Here is a 22,159-nt window from a genome sequence, read left to right on the forward strand (position 1 = left end):
AAATAACTGGAATTCATGGTGTATATTTGGCTGGTGGATAATATATCAGGTTTCTCTCTGCCTTCTTGACCCCAGGTACCAGAGAATAATCTGGAATCACTTCCTTTTGTCAGATGTAACTATGAGACAGAAAATAGGGCTGGAAGTGAGGTGTGATAATGTGCTGAAAGGTTACTGAGGTACTTGGTAATTACCCCCTGCAGGTCTGACATCATTAATCCATACTTTCTAATTAATGTAGGTTCTCTGATGCCAGGGGGACTCCACATTATTCAACTCTAAATATATAAACTGTCTATGTGCTACAGTGCTAAATTTCTCAGAGGTCGCCTCTGACATATCCCCTATTTTACAGATGTTACCCAAAGGCTTTTATGGCACATTAAAACAAATGAATTTGCTCATATAAATGGAATTCATCAAAGTGTTAGCATTTAAAGTGAAACTGGAACAATTTAAAAATAAAAAAAGAAGATTGTCTTCTCTGATTATTTGATATAAAGAGTTCAGTTTCCGTACTTTCTGAAATTCACCTTTTATTGTGCCCCACACTGCACATAATGAAGTATTTATCTGAACCACACTGAGTCAATTGGCAAGTGTCTCACCGCCAAACTGTACCACAGAGTCTAGAGTAGTGTATAAAAATAAAGCTACCCAGGCAGTAACTGGAAACCGCTTAGCATCCCTCTGCCACATCAATGAAAGAAGAAAACACTACTCAGCTTTTCTTTCCTGGAAATACAGGAATCATTGTTCTGTGGCACAATTACAAGACCTGCAGAGAAAATAGTCTACTTTATGGTAGATACCAACATCCGCCCCCCGCCTGTGTGTTTTATGACCGGTGTCATCACTCAGTTTATTTTATAGTCAGGCACATTATATGAACGTCGTCATTCATCTGAACTTCAGAATATGGATAACATTCACATTTTCCTCTTTGTTTTACAGTGCTCACAGATAGACCTCCGCCTATTATTCGCCAAGGCCCGTCAAATCAGACCCTCGGCGTGGACAGTGTGGCGCTGTTGAAGTGTCAGGCTTCAGGAGATCCTATCCCCTCCATCAGCTGGCTGAAGGATGGGGTCAGTCTACTAGGAAAGGACCCCCGCATGTCCCTGCAGGAGCTGGGCAGTCTGCAGATCAAAAACATCAAGGTAAAGGATGTCAGCGAACAGCTGCTGCTGCTAAGTGCTACTGTGTGTGTTTCGGTTGTAGGTATTGTGCTGGCTGTGTAACGGAGCCTGATGCTAGGCTTAATATAAGATGTCTGTACAGTTATTTGCAGCCATGTGGTCATGCTCACAAGATTGTAGGATAGAAGGTTTCTCCAGTGGGCATACAGTACAAGAAGTATCCAACTGCCCTAAAGAGATTTTTTTTTAACCTGGGTGATTGTATCACTTAGTGGCATGGCAGCTCCATTTGAGTTCAGCTGTGTAGGGCTGGATGGAATCCAGCTGCAGGTCAGCATATACACACACACACACACACACATGTATACACACGTAAATGTTTCAAGTAGATTAAATTTAAAAGGCTCGCATCTTCCTTTCTGCACTCTGTGGCCTCAGTGGAATACCTATTACGCTTGACAAAACCGGCGACCACTGACATGTTATTTAATAAATGGAAGGAAGGCACGAGGACAGAAACCAACAAACAACCAAAGTTCCTAAGAGGAATGGAGAGACAAGCCAGCTGTCATCGGTCCAGGGGGTTCTAGCGGCACGCCCTAAATTAATTAGCCCGTCTTTGTTGTGGTCGAGCGGACAGTGAGGAAATAAGGAGGAGGGAGTGGAAAAGTGATGGAAGGGTGGTGAGTAGAAAATGGAATTCATTAGGAAATTAGCGTCAGCACTTTGAGGCACTCACAAATGACACACGGTTTGTCCAGCACGAGGCCTAACTGGTGAAGTCCCCTCTTTCACTGTGACAGCGATGTGAAGAAAACACGTATTCAGTCATTGCTGAAGCTCTTAGATGCTCTTAACTAAAAGTGTTATCAATGGAATCTTTAAGCTTACTGATGCTGATGGCATATTTTCATTTATGCATCTGTCTGTATTCAACTGTATTCTAGCTTTCAGACTCTGGGATCTACACGTGTGTCGCTACCAGCTCCAGTGGGGAAACATCATGGAGTGCTTTCTTGGAAGTCAAAGGTAGGTCAAGGAAAGGTGGCGTGATATTCCCACGTAAAGAAAAACTTGACAGTTTATTGGTCAAACTGGCTGTTTTTTGTATCCTTCACTTAAATTATTCAGAATCAAGTGGAGTGATTGTCATGAAGAACCATGATGATAACGAGCTTCCAGGCCCACCATCTAAACCTCAAGTCACCGATGTCACCAAGAACAGTGTGTCCCTGTCCTGGCAGCCCGGGCTGGCTGGAGCATCTCCCGTGTCCTCCTACGTCATTGAAGCATTCAGGTTTGTTTTATCATTCCCATCAAACCTTCACTCGCTAGTTGGTAGCTTTGATATGTTACAGATTGCAAATATGAGTGTATTGTGAAATAACCCTTTCTCTCCCATTGCAGTCAGTCAGTGAGCAACAGTTGGCAAACAGTTGCAGACCACGTCAAAACCACCCAGTTCACTGTCAGAGGTCTCCGTCCAAACACCATCTACCTGTTCATGGTGCGAGCTGTGAACAGCCAGGGCCTGAGTGATCCAAGCCCCATGTCTGATCCCGTCAGAACACAAGGTACCTTATGTAGCACTGAAATGAAGAGACTTCATTAGCATATTCACTGCATACATGTATAAGTTTTTCATAAGCTGTAAGCGTCTGTTTCTAAGGCTAGGCTAAAATCACTGCGCCACTCAAAACACTGATACTTATCATCCCATCTCAGCAGTCAGTCTGCAGTGAACAGTCACAGTGATACTAACACTGCAGAACTTTCAAGAGGTCAAATTTTTCATTGTAGTTCAGCTCATTAAGGCTGCACTTAAGCAATTATGTAAAATAGGCATGTCTACTTTTGGAAGGCCTAACAGAGTTAGTGCTGTGCCTGCTATGTTAATCATCATAACAGAAGAAAATGACTGTCTCCAAACCCAAAGATGATTTGATTACAGCACTGGACAGTCTGCAGTCAGATTGCATTGATATGATAACACCCTTCCACAAGCCATGCTCTGTCAAATGTAAGCTAATACCATCCTAAAAAAAAAAATAAAAGTGAATTTGATTTGCAGCATCTCTCTTTCATGCTGAGATGAAGACCTTCAGATGATATATAGAAGTGTTGATTGACAATAGCATGCACTGATAATTGATTTTTCTAAACTTCTTTTAACTGTGTTTGGCCCATCCTGCTCCTTTGGTATGTCTGTGTTATTTATGACTGTACTGGTTTGTGTAAATGAGGCATTTTTTTTTTTAAATATAGGAAATTGTATTTGTGGCTTTTTTTCCCCCCTCCACTAAATAACTCAAAATGTGGCTTGTTTTAACCAAGCTCAGTATCTCATACGCTGGAATTTTTTATTGCTTTTAACTTGAAACACATGCACGGGGGAAATGAGCTGGAACATCGTGTCATGGTGTCCATTTGTCTTCCATCCAGTATGTCTAAGGGGGTCGTACATTCAGAGTTCGTTTGGTGATGTGGTTTTTCAGTCAGGTCCCAGTAAGTGCAGACAAGTCACACATCTAAAGAACTTTGCAAACCCAACTCTACTTTCTTTTCTTTGTAACAGAAAAGTGCTTAATACAAAACGGAATGAGGTCATTTTCATGCAGATGAAGTTGCTCCTTTTTAAATGAAGCCGTGATTACCAAGTGTACGCGTCTTTGTTATATCCAACTGGTCTATTCAGTCTTTCTTTTATCATTTCCACTGCTGATGGTGATGAATCAGCGGTTATTGTGTGAAGCTGAGTGAACAGAGTTTAAGAAGAGTGAGAAACATTTTACTTTCTTTGACTTTACTCCTCTTTCTCATTCTTCTTTCTTTCTCTCTCATAGATATAAGCCCTCCGGCTCAGGGTGTTGACCACAGGCACGTACAGAAGGAGCTCGGTGAGGTCATAGTTCGCTTGCACAACCCTGTCGTCCTGAGTCCCACAACTATTCAGGTCACGTGGACAGTAAGTATAACTTGAGTCTGTGCACTGCAAGAACAAATATTTTTGATTCTGTGATTGTGTCACAGATAGTTATAGGTATTAAATATTCCTCTTTGAAGCCAAAAGGTGCTCCTTGAGGCTAACGTTTGTTTTATGTCAGGGAATTTTTTTTTTTTTTTTTTTGTCAGGACGTTCCCTAAAACTACAGCTTTGAAATATTGTAATTGGGAACTTAAAAGTAACTGAACATCAGATAGCTGCAAGATGGTTTTATTAACCGCCGTAACATCAAAAGAGATGTCAGAGACATCGAGTTCATCTTCCATATGTCTTCAGCTGCTTCCCTCGTAAAACAAGGACTGCTCAGATGAAACTGGATTGAAATGAATGTTTGTGGCTGTGAATGAGATCGTGTAGTAATCTGCAAACACCAACCTTTCCTTCCACCATATCCTGTATGCAGTTTTTGATGCTTGCTTCACCGCGCTACAAAGGATCCTCCAAACTACGGTGTTCAGACTGTATGGTATTTGCGAGGTTATTTTGAGTCTGGTCCTATAAATTCCTTGGTGGCACAGGGAGTGCATTTTCAAATCATCCACATTAGCATTTTTCCCGGTGACATCTTTATTGACCCCTCTAGACTCGGTCGCTAATTTAATGCTAAAGCATTGCTTTATGATTGCAGTGTACAGTCAACACAAAACACGGCTGCCTAATCAATCAGGGGTTGGGACCCTTTAAGTAAACAGAGGGGCCCCTTTCAGAGAGCTTTTATATTCCCAAATCATTCCATTAATAAAATCCGTGCACCAAGCTGGGAATCCATTTTGCTGATTTACTCAGGCTACACTGGCGAAAAACAGCTGCTTAACATCCCACTTGAAAGCCCTGCTCACTTCTTCTACTGTTAACAAGCCATTACAGTGAGTTATGCACCCGTTCCTCTTCTGCATAAATTCAGCTTTTTCTGTTTAGCTAAGTGGGACCAAGTTTTAGAGGAAGGACCCTTTGTGGATTTCAGGGGGCTATTACAAATCCTGTCTCTCCATCTTTTCTATGGCACATATCTGCTGTTATCACCTCTGTTGTGTATTCTCCTTATGTCCCCAGGGTGTATGTATTTGTTGCTGCATGACATTCTCATATTCGCAGCGCATCCTAAATGTAGTAGGACCTGCTTGATGGTGTCACTATTTAGCATTTGTAATACACATGAGACATTCCTATGTCCTTTATGGAATGCCTTTTTAATGCTGGAGGGACCACACTGGGCTAGAATCTATGCTATGAGGTAATGTCAAGGTGTTAATGTAGCAAAGTGTGGCATGGCTGGTGATAAAAGCCTCATCAAACCAGTAAAAGCCTCTAAAGTGTTATGCATGCAGTCGTGTAAGGACTGTAGAAAAACATCAGTGCATATTGTCTAGCATCTGTCCCAAAATAGCATCTGTCAGTCTCCTCTGCACAGTTTTTTCTGCACTAAAACCATAATCCTGCCTTCATTTACCTCTTTAGGTGGACCGTCAGTCCCAGTTCATCCAGGGTTACAGGGTTCTTTACAGACAGACATCAGGACTGCCGTCACCAGGACCATGGCAGACCCAGGATGTGAACGTTCCTTCGGAGAGAAGCGTGATCCTCTCTGCTCTCAAGAAAGGCATAGTTTACGAGATCAAGGTCCGGCCTTATTTCAATGAGTTTCAGGGCATGGATAGTGAATCCAGGACCTCACGGACCACAGAGGAAGGTAAGTGGAAGAACTTGCTGGTTATATGTATATTATGTCAGGAGCAATAAAATCAAACTGTCGCACATCCACTCAAATGATTGGTGACGTGATCCCGTAGTTGCTTTTTGGTGCAATATCATTGGTGCCCCTTTCTTTAAAACTGAGAACCGTATATGTTGTTTAAACGTGTTTGCAGGATATGCTCATCTTTTTGACCTTCCGGCTGGTTTTTTTTTTTTTTATTGGTGGTGTTAGTGCCAACCTTTGTCTAATCCATCACCCGGCAGCCACAGATCTGAGCTGTGATTGGGCGCAGCTCACACTTCCTCCTGTGAAGATGATCTGTCACCCAAAGCTTGATTCATACAGGCTCTGACAAGGCCACAGAGCCATGTCTGCTATATTAACAAAAAAAAGGCACACAGACAGATATGTGTTTGGATCAAGTGTAAAACTTATTTTATTTGGTTAAAGTGACTACTTAAAACTACACTGAAACAAATTTGGAATAAAAAAATACTAAACTATAACAACACTGGTTTGTTTTTTCATACTCTAGAACAGAAATGCATCCACCAACCTTGTTTTAATCTTTTAATCCCATAACTTCATCCCCACAGCAGGACAAAAACACAAATAAAGACACTTACTGTAATACTGGAGGCAAAACCTGTCTTTCCACTGCACATTCAGGTCTGCCCAAACAGGAGACAGTTCACATCCTGTTGGGATGACAGGCCCATTTATCTTTCCTTTCTCAGAGGGACCATATCTCCTGTGGTCAGCTAGTGTATGCACTGCAGCAGTGGAACTGCCATCACATTACAGCTGTCCCCAACACACACACACACACACACACACACACACACACACACACACACACACACACACACACACCTTAAAGTCATTCATGCCGAGGCACATCTTCTCCCTAAGGTCTCCCGAACCCACACGTCACAGCTATTACCAATGCTGATAACACTCCCTGCTTGCCCTCCATCTGCATCCAGGTCCTGCAGAATCTCAACAACCTTCTGCCATAACTCTGTTGCTGTGCCTGGTCATAGTTAATACACCTTCAAACACAGGGCTCTAGGCTCTTCAGAATCCCAGGGACTACTTAGAATGTGTGGCTAGACAGATAGAGAGATCTAGTTCAGAGTGTGATTAAAACTTAGGGTGTCCATTAGCTAACACAATTAGAGAATCCCCAGAGCAGGTCCAGGCAGATTCAGGGTTGTAGTATACTCTGCTGTGTCCATCTTTGTGGTCCCCCTTTGCCTTTTTCACACATTCTCTCACTCTCCATCTGGACAGTCATATCACAGCTGATAAATGAACTCTGGCTGCCATCTGATTCCCACTGCATAATTGTCTAAGAAGTCACCATAGAGGATCATCTTTTATGCAAAGTAATTCTTATTTAAGGGGAAGGGAAATCAGTAATGTTTGCATAAACGTTCATTTGTAGACTAATGATCTACAGTACACTGATCTCTGGGGAGACGCCACACCACCCAGTCTACTCTAGCTACTGGCTCCTTTTTTTTGTATGGATGATATGTTTGTATTCCTTCATCATCCAGCACAGCATGCCATGTGCATGCAAGACAGAGGGTCACATTCCTGCCTGCCATACATCACTCTGCTAATGGCTCTATTAGCACAGCCTCTGAGGCCTCTAATGAAAAATGTGTATTGTTTAGCACAAATATGCATGATAATAAGCTGCTAAATCATTCATAACATTAACTTTGAACGACATTGCCTCTGATGACTGCTATCCACAAATCCGGCACTTCGTCACCGGAATGTAATTCAGTGTTGGAGAGCCGCAAGCTTGATGGCTGATCAGATGCTCCCTTGGAAGATTGTTTCTAATCTGGCTAAGGTGTGGGGTTCATCATTGGACCCATTCATCTTCTACCGTGCCAGGGCCTTCTGGCTCTCTGGGGGCTGGTGCGGCCGGTCGCACTGAGAGATGAGCGCAGATTTACAGGGTGACACGTGCCATTTTGGATGGAGGTGAGGTGAGAGAGAGGCAGCACAGGAGTAATTGACCTGTCAGTATTCTGCTGTTGTGCTGCATCCCTGCCAGCCACTGTGGAAATGAGAAAACATTATTTTTAAAATGTTATTTCCAGTTGGGCCAACTGTTATTTATTTTTCCTTTTACCCCTTGTGGGGTCAGAAGATTGTTGCCATCAGAATAACAACAGAAGTTTATGAAAGCTCGGACCTGTCTTGTTTCTATCCACTCCCCGGCTGCCTGTGGATAGTGCACATTCACTTAGATGGGCCTCACCCTGAAGCGTCCCTCTGATCCTCACCTACTGGCTTTAGTTTCATCTGGCTGATCGATGGAATCAGTCAATATGTTTACTGAGACCTTGTTTCCTTTTTCCTAAAATATATTTTTTCATATTTCCTTCTCATCTGCACTTCATCCTATAAGCTCCTTGACGCATGTGCCACCCTGGTCAATCCTAGAGTCTTAGCTCTACCAGAGTGCTTGCCTGACTGTGCCAGGTCATTATTCCACAGATCAATACCAGTATTTTCTGTGCAAATCCACCAGGCTGCAGACAAGGACGATATATTAAACCTCTGAGAGATGTTAAAGACGGGCTATAGTGGTGTCAGATCTGCTCTGGTATTCATATAAATCCCCCTCTAATGAAACATCATGGCGGCCTTCAGTCACCTGGGTCATCCTTACAGAATATCAGGGTTTGCAAATGTGTGTGTGTGTGTGTGTGGATGCATTTGTTTTTGTGTGTATCATCTGGTGTGTGCACACTGTTTGGTGCTTATTCCTTGTTTCTGTTGACTGATGCGTAGTGTATTTGACTACTGACATGGATACACCTCCTCTTTCAGCTCCCAGTGCCCCTCCTCAGCAGGTAACAGTCCTGACAGTGGGAAACCAGAATAGCACTTCCATAAGCATCTCCTGGGACCCGCCTCCACCTGATCACCAAAACGGCATCATCCAAGAGTACAAGGTTTGTCCCAGCATGTTAGCATGGATTCCCATTTAAATCACACAAAACAAAGTGCATCTCTTATTTTTGTCCTTTTCCATTTCAGATCTGGTGTCTCGGGAATGAGACGCGTTTCCACGTTAACAAGACAGTGGATGCAGCCATACGCTCTGTGGTGGTGGGTGGGCTGCAGGTAGGAGTGGTGTACCATGTGGAAGTGGCTGCCAGCACAAGTGCAGGGGTTGGAGTGAAGAGTGAACCTCAGCCTATTATCATCGGTAAGACTGGCGTTAGGGTTTGGAATAATGTTGTTAAAATAATATTGTATTTTAGCTTTAGTGGATAATCTCCAGAAGTCAACAAATATTGTGCCTTTTTTTCATGAAAGTCAAGGAATTACCAAATGGATGATATTGTTGAAATACTATTATTTTGATATGCCGTCTGACTGGATGTGATTTATGTGGAGCCATGGCAGATTGTGCCTGATTTGACCCATAACTGATGGCTTGGCCTGCAGCATGTTCTTATTTCCCTGGTGTCACTCATATAATCCATCTCTTAGAGCAGAGCCCTGAGCTTACAGTTATGCTGGGGATGTGCAAATGGTTGTGTTCAGTTGTGGTTAGTAATATAAAGAATATGAACATTTGAGCATCTTTGCATGCGCGTATGCGGACAAATGTGTGTTATTATCTTTATAAGTGTGCATTTTTTTCCTGTTAGCATGTGGGAACATTAATAGCACATGGTTTGCACTGTTCTTACCGTGCTGCAAGAAATATTGTCAAGCACACTGGTCAGGCTGAGCTGCGATTGGAGATCAATACGGACCAGGGTCCTCTCATCTCCTTTCACAGTGTGTTTTACCAGCTGTGGAGTGAATTAGGGGCTAAACTAAGCAAACAACCTGCTCACCTGGGGGTTTGTTATAAGCTTTTAAGCTTTGTCTTTTTCAGTCTGTAAAATATATTTCACTGCACATCCTTTAGATCTACAGTATGTCCTGCTCTACTGGTCAATATCTCAGCTGAAATGTAGCAGACATACTTTCTTTTTGCTTAATCTAGCTAACCTTTATGTTTCTATAGCTGTGGGAAAAAAGTGAAATATTTTCAAGCTTCTCAGTATTGCTGCTTTAACCTTCACCTTGAAGAATCAGATGATGCACAACAGCATAGATCTTTCCGGTTTCTTTTCAGTAACTGTCCATCCAGCATCGTTTAAATGCTGCCTTTTTTTGTCCCTGCACCCTCAGGTAAAGAGTTTCGGGACGTGATTATACACGGAAACCGGAACAACAGCATCACAGAGCAGATCACTGATGTGGTGAAACAGCCTGCTTTTATTGCCGGTATTGGGGGGGCCTGCTGGGTCATCCTCATGGGCTTCAGCATCTGGCTTTACTGGAGGAGGAAGAAGAGAAAGGGCCTGAGCAACTATGCAGGTTAGACTGATTATAGTTTCATGCATATTTACACACTGCTCTGGTGCCTTAAACTGTGGAAAATTCTTCTGCCCTTAAAGTGATTTTCTTCCTCTTTCAAAGCAAGACTATTTTACTACATCGTCATCATCATTCTTTCAGTCTTAATGAGTGCAAGCTCCATGAAATATACTAGAACATGGCAATGAGGTTGAGATGGCTACTGTGTTAAAGCTCAAAAAGGAGACACATGTCAGTATGAATCATTTCCATTGGGTCACAGATTTGACAAATCCACCCACAGTGTTGGTCATTAGCCCAGGGTGATGGAGCTGAGTGGGCAGGCTGGACTCTCTGCTGGTCACTGAAGCTTGGGTTTGTCCAGCTCTCCTCCCACACACTGACCCTGACATCTTACTGAGAGACCCCCAGTCAATACTAGCAACCACCGAGTCCACATAATCTGCCAGGGGTACAAGATTTAATGAGAGAAAGCAAATGCTAATGAGCTGACAATTTAGTGTTGAATTTTTTTTTGCCTTATTTCCTTATAAATAAGCATAACAAGTATTTATACAGGCATATTTTCTTATGAATTCTTTCATGTCCAGAGGAGTACACACTGTGGCAGCTACTATATGCTGACCTGGTTAATTTGCTCTTCATTTCTGTTTGTTACATTTGCGTTTGTGTGTGTTTTATTTTGTTTGCGCCACCGTCTTTACACCTCTGTGGCCTCTGAGCTGGCTGCTTTCTGGCTGTCGCTCTGCACACTGGGCGACGTTGTGGTCTCCCATTCTTTGACCCTCGGCACCTCTCAGCTCGACCCAGTTCCTAGTGTGCAGATACCCCTGAAGCGCTGCTTACCTCTGCAGGCTTTTAACACACAACTTCTCTGTCTTCTTGTTTTGCAGTTCAGTCCTTCACCTTCACCCCTGCAGGTACTGTTCATTTGTCCCGTCTCCCACCCCCAACCCCCCCACCCCCCCATCTAAACGCAGATTCATCTCCTGCCCGCTTCTAGTGCATATGTTTCGATTGTCACACTTACGCTCATGGCTAATGCAAATTAAAACGTGATGCTGATGAACGCAACGTATAGATTGAAAATTTCAGTTTGTTATTGGCCATGATCGAAGCCCTGCAAACTTAACGGCTTTTTCTCGTGCCCAACCTGCAGCCTTATTCCATGTTGTGTCGTATTTGTGTGTATTTCTACCCAAGCTGTTTCTGAATGACGATACATTCTGATTCTTTGTGGCATTTTTGTGGCGTACGATCAGACTGTCCACTTCCCTTTTCCTTAAACAGTCATAACCCTCTTTATTTTCAAGATTGGAATTGTGTTGGATATTATGCATCTACTTTCCTTTGATGTCAGTTGGGTGCTGTTTTCTTTCTGAGTTTTTGTGTTCTTTATTTGTTACGCTTCTCCTTCGACTCTGACAACACATATTTGTCTTCCTTTGGTAAAATTACATTTTTAATGGGCCAAAATCACAGGTGTATGTTATTATCTGTCAGATTAAGAGGAGTCAAAGCTGTACAAATGATTCATCTGACTGTAACTGGAGCAGAGAGAGATGAGTAGCAGTTTTTATTTTTAAACAGTAAAAATATGTTTTAAAAAATATATTTTAAATCAAGCTGTAGTGCAATTCATCAGGAAAAAAGTGCGTTTTCCTGTGTTTCCTGGATATTCCTTAACTTATTCATTCTTTTCATGAAGTATCCGTGTGCACCCAAAAAAACAACTCACTTTGGGCTTTCCACAGCAGCTCCTAACAGGTCATTTGTTGGTAAAACTCCTCAGAGATGCTAAAGAGAGAGCAGGTTATTTCACAAAAGAGTGTTGAGTAGCAAGAACAGACAAGGGCAAACACAGCATAAATTGTAGGGCGATATTTTGAATGTGAGTCAAAGTGCTGCCGAAGAGCCTCGCAGTGCTCTCCTCTGCATTGACAATTAGTTGATGTGTGGAGAGTGTCCAGCCTCAACCTCCTAAAGCTGCCTCTACAGGAGTGGTAAATCACAACTATGTTGAGGCACGCTGCCAGCAAAAATTAGATTTGATGGAATTTTTATATGCTGATTATGCCACTCCCACCCCCACCTCCACCCACCATCAGTGCTTATTAAAGGGGATTAATCTGTATTCATATTGGGAAAAGTGCTTATCTTGGAGACTGAGGCGAGAAGCACAGCCCTGCCGCCATGTCACTCTGGCTAACATAAAAGTGTTCCACAGCAGCCCAGAAATGTGCCCGAGCACAGATAGGGACTTCAGAGGCCTTCCCGCTGCACAGCCTCCCCCTCGCGCCCGCCTCCTTCTCCTGTCAGTCCTCAGTCAAACAACTGAGTATTCTTTAATGCAAGTTTGCTGGTGGTGGAACAAAGAGAAACGGCTTTGGATTTCACTGAATAAAGAATGCGGTTTCTGTCTTGAGCTCTCAGAGATCTATTTTATTCTGACAGACTTGCAATGTTGGCTTTATCCGGGTAAAACAAAGCATTTTAATTCCACCTGCTGCTGTTCGCTCGCTTAAACCCTAATGTAGTAAATAAACTTTCAACTCTCCAGCACGCATGCTTGACAGAATTCAAATTGTCTTTCTCTTCTTTGAAAGCCTGAAATTGTGGTTATGAGAGTGAAAATTGGATTAAGTAAGCTTCGGTAATGTTAGTGATACATTAAATTGTAACAGTCTCTCTAATCTTTCGTGGGAGGATCCTCTGTCTGTCTTCTGGTACTACGTCACCCACAGAAAAACCCCTCTTTTGCCCGTGCCTGGGCTTGTTGCGGAAGCGACTTGAATGAAACAGAAAAAATAAGAGGGGGAATGTTCAGCCCTCTTCTCTCTTTAATCTCCATCTGTGGAACAAATGAGCCAAATTGCTAACAGCTTTCCTTTGCTCTCTTAAGTAAACCAGCTCTCCTATTTCCTCCCCTTCTCTTTCCCCCTCATTGGTATGAGGTGGTTTCCAAAACTCTTGCTGCTTTTCTGTGTTTCCTGTGATCCATTGAAGTTCTTACATGCTTGGAACGCTCACTGCTGCTTTGTCATCACAAAAGAGAGGAAATGGATCCTTCACAGCCGTCTCTCGCTTTCAGCCGTGCGGTTTCACCAGCCTCCAACTAAGAGCGGCTCGTGTTATCTATAGATCACTGTAATGAAACAGGCCACATGCATGACTTCTGGGGAGCCCTGCCAGCCCAAAAAAAAAAAAGCATCAGTAACTCAGTCTCTGTGCTCGGAGATAGAAAACTGTGTGATTAATGAAGCCTCTGCCTTTTCTAATCTTTTTTTTTTTTTTTTTTTTTTTTTGGTTTGAGATTTAATCACAAATCTGATAATAACACAGCAGCAAAATAAAAAAAAAAAAAAATGAAATGAGTTTTCCCTCTCATCAGGCATCTTGTCCTTGAGGAACACATGACGTCTCCACTTATGCAAAGCAAAGCAATATGCAGTCCTCATCATGGCGGTTAAAAAAAAGAGAAAGACGTTGGATGCGGACAGACATCTGCACCCCTTTGTGAATCCATCAATTATCACGTTGTGCATAAAAAAATGAATACATAGGTATTGAGGAGCAAAAAGGGCAATACTAAAAAAGACAGTATTTCTTATTTGTCTTATGGAAACAAACCCTGGTTTGGTTCATGTTATACCTGAAAACTTAATATCTGGTATTTTCTTTTTCGTTTCTTCTCTAACTTTAGTGACATTCCAGAGAGTTGACGGTGGTCTGATGAGCAATGGAAGGTGAGCATCCCACCAAAGTGAATCTGTGTGCAGTATCATCAGCAAAATGAGTAAAAAAAAACCTTTACATTATTATTATTCAGTTCCCTCTATCATTGGCTTTACTGAACCTTTCCTCCACAGTTACACATGAAGTCCTCGGCAAGCTGCTTTTGATTCTAACGCTTATAAATGTCTAATAGATTGATTGATAGCCAATACCTGTTGTGTGCCTACCATGCAAACATGCATAGAAATATACATCTCGACCACATCTCCATTCATGCATCGGTAGATGAACTCATAAATCTCCTCAACGGAATTAACAGAAACAATTTAAGCAGAGAGTGCTTTTATTTTGTCATTTATCTTCCGCTGCCGGCTACAGGCAACCCCGAAGCCCTCCGGAGTGATAAATTTGCCTGTCACCTTGCGTGGGCGGCTGGGATCTGAGCACATGTAATAATGTAAAAATAATTACCCAGGGGAGAGGTGTGTGGAGGTACCCCTCTTGCACCCCCATACAGTCTGCTCCATTTCAGTCTGTGTTAGTGAAAGAGAGAGGGGGGTTACAGTGAATAGGGCACATCTCAATGACACCAGTTACGGAGCCTTTGTAGATATTCCGAAGGCTCCCTGGAGAGTCCCAGGCTTCTGTCTATCTGCTGCTTATCACACCTGACTAGGTAAAACCTCCAGATCTCAAACACTCAGCGAGAGACTGCATTAAGATCTGACCCTGAGCATATTTGGGCTTTCAGGAGTGTCTCTGCTCTGCAGTCTGGTTGCAACATTTTTATATTTATGCCTTTTTTTTTTTTTTTTCCCCAAATTTTCCCATTTTCTGTGCATATAACTGGATGCTACTGTGGACAATTGTGCTTGTATTGTTCTGTCAGCTGCCAGCAATCTCTTAATGAATTAGCCACGCCACTTGCCGTGCCGTTTCTGATCTACTTTCTGCTGAAGTGTTTTCCCTTCAATTTTCCACATAAGTGGTTCTGATTCTCACTCCAGCGAATGTGATTTGAAATGTCTGTATTTTTGCCACTCTGTATTTGTCATATCTTTAGTCAGAAGCGGTGACTTCCATAATTTTCGCAACACTAGGATGCAGTCTGGAGCCCTAACACAAGCCTCTGATCCATTAGTCACTCTATTGCCATCAAATCCCAGATGTTGCTGCTTCCCCATCTGCCCTGAGAGTGAAAATGTGTAACAGAATATCTTGGGGGGAAAAAAGTGTTCATGTGTTGCATGAGATGTTTATTGCATTAATTAGACAATAGCAAATTAAACCACGTCTGTTCCTAGTTTCTCATTGGCTCCTGCCAAATTGCTCTGACTGAACAATTACACTTAATCGATCACAAAATAAATGATTCATGGAAGATGAATAGGCTGCAGATTGGTAGACCTGGACCATTTGGCTTTGGCTGCTCAGTTGAAATTGATAAAAGCTGATAAGGGTTCATTCCTTATCCCCCTGCCAATAGGGAGATGGTAATTAGAAGGTAGTAATAACTTCCTATCTCGGCACTGATCAATATTTTAGCAAAGCAGATTCACTCCTATCGGCAGGGAGCATGGGAAGAGCGCTGCAGTGAACAGGTTTCACTGACACTGTTGCTATGGAGATCCCTTTGCATCCCAGAATACTAAATTGACAACATGTTCTTTGGAGTTAATCTAGAAAGTAATCTGTGTTTCTCATTGCACTAAGTGTCCGCTAATGTCTAGACTTTTAATCCAAGTTCTATTCACTTGTCTGCGGGACCATAAACACTTGATTTATGAAGTTGCTTTGGAATTAATCGCTCTCACTTGGCTTATTTATGGGAAGCACCATGTCAGGCATCTTAGGCAGTATTTATGGTTTCCTTCCTATTCATCACAAGTAACTGAAACATCTAACAGGAAGAGGAAATGCTCCAAATGAAATTTTATCTGCCAAGGTTGCCATCCGTTCTAGGTTGAGCAGGGATTAAAAGTTAGGTGTCAACTTTTCATTAGATGTATGACCCTGTGTCTATCCTCCAACCTTTCTCCAACACCCCACCACTGCAGTACACACTCACACACACATATATAGCAAGTATCCCTGGTAGAAATCAGTCTTATTCTAATTATCCTTAGAAGAAATGCTGCTTAGTGATGAATACAAGGACGATGCAGCCATTTCCTCTGTCAGCTCCTTGTCTTTCAAATGGTCTTCCTCAAGTGGGCTGGGGGAGGACATGCTGGAGCACTCACGAGTGAGACGAAGGTGCAATCTTTTGTTTATAGAAGCATGCATTTCTGCACGGTTGCTGGAGTCAACAAAAATGAAGAACAATGTCTCTTCTTTTTTTTCAGCTGTTTGTAGTTTTACCCCAACACAGGTGGAGATGTGTAGGGGAAAAAATAAGGTTAGGGAAAGACAGCATGGAGAGAAGAAATAATGGCAATGGAGTAACATGGCAGCCAGAAACAGAGGTAGAAGGACGAGATGACTGGGAAGAAGCATTACCCTGTGAAAGTGCACATGTCTGATGCACAGCCATCAATTTGAATGACTCGTCTCCCCCCGAGGGCCTGTTTTGGCATTCGGGAACCACAACGAGGGCTCTTAGCTTGCCAGGGCTGCAGTTCGTTTAGACTCCCCCGACCCCCCCCCCCCCCCCCCCCCGCTGCGGAAAAAGCTTCTCATTAGAACCTGTGGCTTAAGCAGAGGCAGCATTGCCATTAGCTGCCCTTGTCCTCAGGGCCTGACTTGCTCTAAGTCCCTGAGAGCCAACACATCACCCTTCTGGAGCTAAGGCAAAAAAAAAAATCCCATCAGGCAGCTAGGGTAGCAACCACTGTGTTACACAGCTTCTTAGAGAGCACACGTGTCTGCAGCCTGCTGCTAACTGAGGGGTATGCAGTAGAGTTTAATCCCGGGATCCGGGATTCCCGGGAAATGCGATCAGAACCATTTCCCGTTTCCCGGGAAACGTTAGACGGCAAACCGGGAAAAAAGTCGCGCGCGTTGATTTGACTTTCAGAAAGAAAAGAAAGCTTCAGAATGTTAAATTTAAGGAAATATTGAGAGAAGGGTTCGTTTAATGCGAAAAGCATTACTCTTCATTTCAGGCACGTTCAGCCTCCGTTTAAGGCTTCAGCCTTCATCTCAAGCGTTTTAATAGAGGTATTACACAGTTGTACTTTTTTCCTCTTTAATTTGTTGAAATCGTAGGCAATGTGTTTACCCTAAGGTATTTTGTATTATATAATTTTATATTATATATTGTTATATTGCATTATATAGCCTATAAAATATGCCTGCCCTGAACAATAAAGAAATATCTGTTTAACTTCGAGTGTTTCTTTTCCTCGTTTGCAGACGCTTACTAACAATCATGAATTAGGATGCGGGCCTAATGTGTGAAGAAATTATCATGAAATAGATTGCTTTAACATATTTCGCTTTTAAAATGGAGTTGAGTAAAATGTATATTTTTTAGGCTATAAGGATCGGCCAGTTTTTCAATAGACGATTCACAGCGAACCTACTTTAACCCTCAGACACGGTGTTATAAATTTGCTGTTGCCAGAATGGCAATGACCAAGTCGTGGTGCATTACTCAAGGCCCTGTGTTATGTCATATTATAGTGTAGTACAGTAGTTAACTTTTCAATGACTATTACAGCGTTCCACTGGTGGAGATATAGTGCAACAGATGTCGCCACGACAGCGTGGCTGAGCCTTTATCAATGCTGTGGAGATGAACCGTATTGTTTTGCACCAGCAGTTGTAAAATATCTTGGTATAATTCCATGTACAATGGAGGAATATTCGAATTATATTTGTTAGGGGAGTGTTGAGGAACGATACAACACCGCATAGCTCGATCACTCGAATGTCGAGATGTAGGTTTTATTGCGTTAATCAAGCCGATGTTGCCCCTACTGGGCATAACAGGACATAGCTGGAAAGCTACCTCTACAATATCAGAATAGGTTAAGGCCGACACAGGCTACAGAAGGCCTAATTAAAATAAAAAAATAAATAAACTTTTTCCCGGGATTCCCGGGAAATGGCTCGTCATTTCCCGGGATTTGATTCATGTCATTTTCGGGAAAAATATTAAACCCTAGTATGCAGTGTATATAACAAATATACTGGCTGAGGATCATTTATCTAACGAGGTGCACTGGTGATTACACATTCAGAAATTTTGTTTGCATTTTAATCAGTTTCACAAGTGGCAAGTGGAGTGTCAGTGAATTGAAAACAAAGGCATTTAACGGCATCTTTCATTCTCATTTTACTCCATCTGTGTTACTCATGGTAACGAGCCTTAGACGTGATTGTACAGTAAAGTGGCCCTAATGGCCTCCCAGCAGTCACCCATGACAGGTTAAAGTCTTGATGACTGCTTTTATAGCTCACACCCCCTCAAGAGGGACACAACACCTGTTAAATGGAACTGCCCTCTCCTATATGCAGACATCCCACGAGCGGGTTCCAGGGCTGAAGTCTGTCTCCCCATCAAATAAGATTTAGATTGTCTGGACGTCACCACAAGGGGTTGATGGAAAAACGCAGCAGAAGGGGCAGTGATATTAATGAATAAGGAAACGTATACATGTGGGTGTCAGCGTGTACTGCTGCACTTTTTGTGCACGGAGCAAATGCATGCATTAGTGCGCCCACAGTGCGCGTTTCCATTAATAACTCAGAGAATGTGACAAAGACTCAGCAGGAACAGAAATTAAAGAGCCTGCAGGAATTCCAACTTTGCAGGAGAAGAAATGTGTCTACACAGTGTTTCCTCCATACTGAGGACGTGTGTCAGTGGTTTATACAGAGGTTTATGGAAAGCTTATCTCACACAAACACACATGCTGTTTACATGCTGGTACACATTTAAACATATGTCCACGTTTTTTTTGATGTCTTCACATGTTCTTGTCATGTTTTTGTGTTCCAGTAACATAATGCAGAATTAAAGTGGGCGCAATACATAATTGGGGATAATCTTGTATGAAAACAAACCAAAACAGAAACCCTCTTTGTAGTAATATAGTTTTGCAGCTTGTGTCTAATCTATTGTTTGATCCTATATTTCGGCTCAGCCGCCCAGGCCTGCTAAATGCCAGTGATCCAGGCTACCCCTGGTTAGCAGACTCTTGGCCAGCAACCAGCCTGCCCGTCAACAGCAGCTCCGGGGGACCGAATGACCTGAGTAACTTTGGTCGAGGAGGTGAGTGCCCTGGTGCTTCGAGAAAGAGACCATAAGAGATGAAAGATGACTGCCTTCCTGTTTTATGATGTACATCTATGCATCCTAGATGTATACATGCATGCACATTACATTTGAGTTTGGATATATATTTATCACAACAGAGGACAGCTACGGCATTAACAGCAGGGGCTTCACTGTCACCAGGCTGAGCGATGGCAAATAGTCCAGACTGGTGTCATAGCCCATACCTCAGAGCAAGAGAATGAGAGGGGAGAGACGGGCAGAGGAGCAGGGGGTGGATGGATGTTTGAAAGGATGGTCTTGAGCAGCCAGTCGTGAAGGACAGGCACAGCTTGACTGGCGCAGATGCGGACACTTCCGCCATGGCTTTACATCATCTCCCCTCCACTGGGCATGCAAACCACGCACTACGGAGAGAGGCCGCCTGCTCTCCTCCTAGCTCTCACTCTTTCACACACATGCAGAGCAGCAACATTATCCCTAATGCGTAGGAACAGAGAAGGGAAGTTAGTGAGATACCTAGAAGATATGTGGAAGGAGAACAGGAATGCCTTAATACTAGAATTTGATTGTTTAAAATGTGCAACAGAAGGCCAGATATACAAAAGTTATTGCAGCAGTTTTATTTTGTCAGTACTTCATTCTCATTCATTCATCATTCCCTGTGATGAGGTTGGAATTTTGATAGGGAAGCTTTTCATGTAATCTCTCCGTACTCTTCTTTCCCAGATCTCCCCACTGGACAAGGGGATAAAACAGGCACCATGCTCTCAGATGGAGCCATCTACAGCAGCATAGACTTCACCACAAAAACCAACTACAACAGCCCTGGCCAAACATCTCAGGCCACTCCCTACGCCACCACTCAGATTCTCCACTCCAGCAGCATCCATGAGCTGGCTGTGGACCTGCCCGAGGCCCAGTGGAAGGCCTCGCTGCAGGCCAAGCAGGAGATGGCCAACCTGGGCTACTCCCTGCCCGACAAAAACTCCTGCAACAACAGTAAGTTGCGAAAGTAAACGCAGCCTCTGGGAATATCATTGCTTTTGTGTGTGTGGGAGGCTCACCAAGATGTTTTTTTTTTTTTTTTTTTATAGAGTATGATAATATGTCAGCCAAAGCCATTGTTCCCGTGACATTAAACAGAAAGCCAGATTACAAGCCACAGGTTTACACTTGTAACAAGACAGCCTGTTGGTATTTAAACTTTTCCCTCAGAAGTCTCAGAGGTCCTTGTTGCGCCACTGCGGTGGGGAGAGGTTGTCTTAAAAAGAGCAGTTTCTACCCCAGCAGACATGATCTCGGCTTTTCTCCGAGGCTGAATAAACATCTCACAAAGGAATACTACACTTAAGTGATCCATCCAAGTTCCCGCTGAGTTTTCACGACGGTACTGCACCTCGTTCAGTTTCAGAGTAATTGCCAATCCATTTTAGCTTAACCAATATTTAAGAAAATAATCCAAATTAATTACTTGGATTTGATGCAGGATTTTTCAAGGCCGAATGGAGTTTCACAGTTTAGATGTAATGAGTGTTCTTCAGCTTTATTCTAATACATATTCATGATGTGGTGATTTTCCAACAGTCTAAAATAGATTAATTATAGTTTTTACACTTTGCAGTGAATCTTTAAAAATGTTTTGTAATTCTCCCTGGAATTATTTCAAGGAGTGTGATCAAACGTGATTATGCATGATTATACCTCTCTGAAGCGGGACAAATATTGAAATAAAATCTCTGCCACGGAGTCATTTATCCCCTTTTATGAATTGAGAGGCGTATTGTCAGAGCTTGGCTTCATGTTTTTCAAATCAACAACAAATCAAATTTGTCCAGCAAACGTTTTGTCTGTCGCATACAAATCCGAAAATGAATAAAAGCGTTAGATAATTCAGCTTTGTGAACATATGAATCCTGATTATATCCTGCTTGCTTGATGCTCTAACTGCATGTTTGCATGTGCTTGTGCTACCTGCCAATCACCTGATGCCACTGTGATTTTTGCCCTTTAACCCCCACTGTAGCCCTCCTTTTCATTCCTGACTACCGATTGGCCGAAGGATTGTCTAATAGAATACCACACAACCAATCACAAGATTTCAGCACCACCAGCTCTCACAACAGCTCAGAGCGAAGCGGCAGTCTCTCAGGTTGGTTTACGCGGCAGAGAATTAAGCAGACTGGGACACTCTGCTCCCCAGCCAACTTTATGATTGACTGATGTCTTAATTGCTTTATTGATCTGTTATTTGCATGTACAAACTTGATATGGAAAATAGTTTTTATTAACACGATTCCCTCACCATCACCAGAGAGATGCCTTGCTCACGCAGCTCTCCCTGCTCCTGGTTGATCACATACGAATGGTATGGTGTTATTTTTGTAGTTATATATGGTGTTCTGCCAGGGGGCCGAATACAACATCTGCTGAATGTAGAGATGTGGCAAAGAAGGAGATGGGTTGAAAATCTTTTTAGAGCATAGGGAGAAAGGAAATTTAAGTCATAAGAAAAAAATAGTAATACAATATTCTGACAAATTATGGCTAAGGCTGGGTTCCTGCCATTACTGCCGGTCTTTGGGAAGGCTTTGTCTCTCACTGTGTGAGCGAGCAGACGAGAGTAGGGGCAGAAGGGAGTCTTTCAGACAGAGTGGACTATATACACACACAGACACCATTAGAGATGCTTGGCTGGGTAAAGTGGCAAAAATACCTCCCTTTTTCCCTCTTCCCCTAATGGTGGCCGACTACACTAAAACCCATGTTCAGAGAATTACAATGTCATTTATAGGACACCAGGGCATCCCTCTGCCTGTCTCCCTTCCACTCTCCTCTTTTATCTAGTTACAAGCCACTGCTTTAACTGGTCTCTAATTCAATGCTCAGGCGCACTGTGGGCTGAAGGGAAGGATGTGAAGTGGTCATGCCTTACAGGCAAATTCCTCCTATAGCAA

At 42.8% G+C, this 22,159-nt stretch overlaps 1 protein-coding gene across 8 annotated transcripts in view; it reads left to right on the forward strand.

Moving 5' to 3' along the window:
- The window catches only part of robo2 (roundabout, axon guidance receptor, homolog 2 (Drosophila)), a 171,052-nt gene that overhangs the window by 129,907 nt on the left and 18,986 nt on the right, over window positions 1-22,159 (forward strand). For 4 of the 8 annotated variants that reach the window (XM_030743916.1, XM_030743915.1, XM_030743917.1 and 1 more), the window contains 14 exons: window positions 955-1,160; window positions 2,087-2,168; window positions 2,271-2,436; window positions 2,547-2,713; window positions 3,983-4,104; window positions 5,602-5,833; window positions 8,696-8,820; window positions 8,906-9,077; window positions 10,058-10,246; window positions 11,140-11,166; window positions 13,950-13,992; window positions 19,072-19,199; window positions 19,932-20,204; window positions 21,229-21,354. In XM_030743916.1, the coding sequence (XP_030599776.1) occupies window positions 955-1,160; window positions 2,087-2,168; window positions 2,271-2,436; window positions 2,547-2,713; window positions 3,983-4,104; window positions 5,602-5,833; window positions 8,696-8,820; window positions 8,906-9,077; window positions 10,058-10,246; window positions 11,140-11,166; window positions 13,950-13,992; window positions 19,072-19,199; window positions 19,932-20,204; window positions 21,229-21,354 (2,058 nt within the window). The remainder of the gene's footprint in view (window positions 1-954; window positions 1,161-2,086; window positions 2,169-2,270; window positions 2,437-2,546; window positions 2,714-3,982; window positions 4,105-5,601; window positions 5,834-8,695; window positions 8,821-8,905; window positions 9,078-10,057; window positions 10,247-11,139; window positions 11,167-13,949; window positions 13,993-19,071; window positions 19,200-19,931; window positions 20,205-21,228; window positions 21,355-22,159) is intronic. The other 4 variants (XM_030743921.1, XM_030743922.1, XM_030743919.1 and 1 more) reach the window with 3 other exon arrangements.

The sequence above is a fragment of the Archocentrus centrarchus genome, chromosome 13 (genome assembly GCF_007364275.1).
Source record: "Archocentrus centrarchus isolate MPI-CPG fArcCen1 chromosome 13, fArcCen1, whole genome shotgun sequence".
Taxonomy (NCBI): domain Eukaryota; kingdom Metazoa; phylum Chordata; class Actinopteri; order Cichliformes; family Cichlidae; genus Archocentrus; species Archocentrus centrarchus.